This window comes from Sinocyclocheilus rhinocerous, unplaced genomic scaffold, assembly GCF_001515625.1.
Source record: "Sinocyclocheilus rhinocerous isolate Xijiao unplaced genomic scaffold, SAMN03320098_v1.1 scaffold1374, whole genome shotgun sequence".
NCBI lineage: Eukaryota > Metazoa > Chordata > Actinopteri > Cypriniformes > Cyprinidae > Sinocyclocheilus > Sinocyclocheilus rhinocerous.
In genome coordinates this window covers 512,167-516,674 of record NW_015643932.1, presented here as the reverse complement: position 1 = coordinate 516,674, position 4,508 = coordinate 512,167, and the positions used below count along the sequence as shown (strand labels likewise).

The 4,508-nt window shown below is 34.4% G+C and overlaps 1 protein-coding gene across 6 annotated transcripts in view; it reads right to left on the bottom strand.

Annotated features, from left to right (window-relative positions):
* LOC107757712 (5'-AMP-activated protein kinase subunit gamma-1-like) overlaps positions 1 to 4,508 on the bottom strand; it is an 81,391-nt gene that overhangs the window by 20,144 nt on the left and 56,739 nt on the right. For all 6 annotated transcript variants that reach the window (XM_016575270.1, XM_016575269.1, XM_016575271.1 and 3 more), the window contains one exon: positions 125 to 234. In XM_016575270.1, the coding sequence (XP_016430756.1) occupies positions 125 to 234 (110 nt within the window). The remainder of the gene's footprint in view (positions 1 to 124; positions 235 to 4,508) is intronic.

The following is a 4,508-nucleotide window of genomic DNA, read 5'->3' as shown; positions in this document are numbered from 1 at the left end:
TTTTGGAAGGCCAAATAAAGTAGTTTCGCTTTCACAACGAAACACCAGGCAACAACAATACTACAGTGAGACATGTCTGACAGATTTGTTATCAGTGACATAAACACATCCACAGAGCTCTTACCTGCAGCGATGTGTCAAAGACCACGAGCTTGGAGCTGGTAGGGACGATGTCATAGCACTTATGTGACTTCATAAACCGCATGTAAATGTCGCTCTCAGATTGTTCAACAGCTGTAAAGACAGCAATAAACGAAAACACAGTCAATATGAAAGCAAAGTGAGACATAAGTACAAGTCAATAAGTTGTTAAGCACAGACAGCACACTGCTAGAAGGCTGAGGAACTGATGCATTCATAATGAAAGTGTGTTTTATTATTTAAATGAATTAATAAACATTAAGCTGAACAAGCTTCGAATAACAATATTCCTTATCAGCGTACAAAGAAAAAAAGAAGGCTGAAAATCACTGCTGTGATAAAATACATTAATTCCCTTATACATTTATTTTTTTTAAATTGCATAAAATAAAATATGTTACTATCAAGTTCAACTGACAGTTGTCTCATCACAGAGTTTTCATACTTTTTTATGTCAAGGGCCCCACTAAGATGATCCACTTATGAGGGATGCCTTTCCTAAAATATAATCGCAGCTATATAATTTAATGTGTAAAATGTGTAAAGATTTATACTGCGTAAATATTAAGTGTAATATTATAAAAAAAGTAATATTTTTTTATATACAGTGGGTACGGAAAGTATTCAGACCCGAGTGAAAAATTTAAGGGGGTCTGAATACTTTCCGTACCCACTGTATATATATATATATTTTTTTTTATGTATATATAAAAAGTTAATATTGTAAAAAAGTACATTAAACATAATAATAATGTAATAATAATAATAATGTATAATAATAGTAATAATAATGTAATAACAGTGAAGTATTCTTCTTATTATTTATATTCATATTAATATGATAATACATTTAGTCAGATTTTAACATGTACATGAAATATTATTACAGAATGATAATTGATTATTCTTATTAACGTGTGTTACCTTTATAATATGATACTTAATACATTTATAGTCTAAATATTAAGACTATTTTTATATTAAGCACATTATATTTACATTATTGTACTTATATTAAGTATTAAAAATAAAATAATTTATTATAGTTATTATTATTAATATGATTATTATTGAATGATAACATGAGTCATGTTAAAAAAGATAACATGTACTATATGTTAATAACAATAATAATAATAATATCATTATTTTATGTATATTATCTTATAATATGATACTTATATTTAATCAACTTATATAATGGAAGAAAAATATTAAGTGAAACAGAAATATAACAGAAATATAATAAATAAATATATATAGAAATTAAGAAAATATAAGATAACATACCTTAATAATAATAATAATAATAATAGAAAATGTAAAGTAATAAAGTATTATTATTATTATTTATCAGGGCTTTTACATTGTGTACTAAAACCAAAGTAAATTATTCAAATACTATCAGGAAAATCCCTAGCAAATAAGAAAAAATAAATAAATAAAAACCCACTGCAGTAGATCTGGCGGCATGACACAAATGGGTGACATGAACTCACTGAACTGTGGACTCTGATGTCTCTCTTGTTGTTCCTTTCAGCAGCATCCTGCCTAATGTCCCCAGTTGCCATGGTAATTCTTACAGTAGTAGTATTCTTAGACACTGAACTGCTTCTTCAGAAGCTGTCTAGACTGAAAACATCACTGAAATATTTTGTCGCAAGGCTGTAGGTGCGGTCTAGGAGGACTCCGGTGCATCTCCCCCCACAGTCTAGACACCTATCTGACTGTTTCAACAAACATTGATCAAAAGACCTAGTGGAGAAAGCAGCTCTTACTGACAGCAACATCCACTGCTTTGTGTTCATACACACTTGATTGACAGTTTCTACTCAGAATCTGTTTTGAACCACTAGTTTGAGAAACGTAACATCTGACTCACAACCCTGTCCAACTACGGTGGATTTTCAGTAAGTGATTGACCTTAACATTTCTTTTACTATGCTAGGCCACAAAAAGCATTCAGTGCGATGAGGTTAATAAAAGCCTGGTGTTCAAAGTATTTCTCACCATTTCTTCAGCTCAGCGCTGTTTAACACTACTGGCTATTGTCAAAGAATAGTCCTGCAGTAGGTCTAGTATTAGCTCATGGAAACGATTAAAATAGGACAGTCCAGCTGCTGTTGCTCGAGGAAACTTTACTGAGGGGTTTCAATAAAATAAACGCTGAAAAGCTTGCAGCTGAAACAATATGTACTTTGTGAGAAGGTAGCATACTTTTAATAACTTTACAATGTAAAGTGTATGCAAAACAACTCTGCAAAGAGTGAAAACACTGTGGCGCTTTAAAAAAAACACAAAAGTCTTTGAACATCCAGACCTAGCAACAGGCTCAACCAATGACATGAGTTTGGCGGTGGGACTATGTATACTATGTGACTCAGAGTGCTTAAAGGGTTAGTTCACCCCAAAATGAAAATTGGCTTGTGTTTTACTCACCCTCGAGGCATCCTAGGTGTATATGAGGGTATCCTAGGTGTATATGACTTTCTTCTTTCAGACGAATCCAGTCAGAGTTATATTAAAAATTGTCCTGGCTATTCCAAGCGTTATCATTGCAGTCAGTGGGTGTTGCAGTTGAACAGTCCACAAGTCGTCAAATAAAGCGCGCGCATTCATAATAAACGTGCCTCACACCGCTCTTGGGGGGGGGTGAATAAAGTTTTTGTAAGAAAATTTTATTTTTTGTTTTTGTAAGAAAAATATCCATATTTTAAACGTAATAAACACTTTTCTCTCACTTCTGGTATCTGTCATACGTGGAAGCCGTTTCGGCGGATGACGCAGCACATATGCGCTGCGCGCGCCTTTGAGATATGCTAGTCTCGCGAGTTTGTTTATAGGAGCAAAGGAAGCAAAGTTTCCTTACTTTAGCAAAGGAAAACCAGTCTCCTCTTGGTTTATATCGAAATCCTCCGACATTTCTCTTTACAATTCCTCGGTTTGTACTTCTAGTTCAGGACCAGCGTTTTGTTTTGTCTCTCCGCGTTCGTCACTTATCATGCAACGCCGACGTCTTACGTCATCCGCCGGAACGGCTTCCGCGTATGACAGAAACAGGTGAGAGAAAAGTGTTTATTACGTTTGAAATATGGATATTTTTCTGACAAAAACACATGGATTCGCTACAGGAGGCCTTTATTCACCCTCCGGAGCCGTGTGAGGCACGTTTTATTATGGATGCGCACACTTTTATTTGAGGACTTGTGGACTGTTCAACTGCAACACCCGCTGACTGCAATGATAGAGCTTGGAATAGCCAGGACAATTTTTAATATAACTCCGACTGGATTTGTCTGAAAGAAGGAAGTCATATACACCTAGGATGCCTCGAGGGTGAGTAAAACACAAGCTAATTTTCATTTTTGGGTGAACTAACCCTTTAAAGGGGTCATGAACTGAGAAATAAAAATTCCCTTGATCTTTTGACATATAAGAGCTCATTGTACTATTAAACGCATCCTGTAAGTTTCACAACTCAAATCTTTCTCGTTAGTCTAAAAACAGCTTATTAAAGCCAATCTTCCAAAACAACAGCTTGTGGAATGTACGACTCTATGATATAATAGTGTGGATAAGCATCGCCTCCACAGAAGATGATCAACGCCTGCTTCTACATCACTGCCTGTTTAGCCCCGCCCACCGATTCGCATGTGTAGTGTAAATAATGAGAGAGGCGAACGCAGGTCTATGCAGAAACCAAACTATAAAGATGGCTTTTATATGAAGTTCCAGACCGCGTCGTCAGTAAGAACTCAGTCCTCCTTTGTTCACTTGTGATGTCAGGGCTTGATGCTTACCTTTTTCTCAATGAGCACGTGCTCCTAAGTTGAAAAATTTAGGAGCGCATTAAAAATTTTTAGAGGTGCAATGCAAATTTTTCAAATTATGTGTTTTAGCTTAATAAGGGGGTATAAGAAGACATTTACAAGCACAATTATTTAATTTATCAGAATACAGAAAGTTCACAAGGTTTTTACATAATTTTGCTTCAGACTCTATTTAATAGGCTAATTATGTAATTATTTATAGTCCTATTAAATTGTATGAACATTATGAAAGACTTTATTTTAAAAAAAAAATACACAAAAATATAAAGTAAACAAGTGTTTCAAGATTGGAGTGCAAAAGATTAAATTTCAAATGAACGAAAGAACAATAGGAAACACTTTACAATAAGGTCCCATCAGTTAACCTTAGTTAAAGCAGGTTAACATTAAAGGGGTCATATGATGCGATTTCAAGTTTTCCTTTCTCTTTGGAGTGTTACAAGCTGATTGTGCATAGATAAGATCCCTGAAGTTGCAAAGACTAAAGTCTCAAAACCAAAGAGATATTCTTTATCAAAGTTAAGACTCTGCCACACC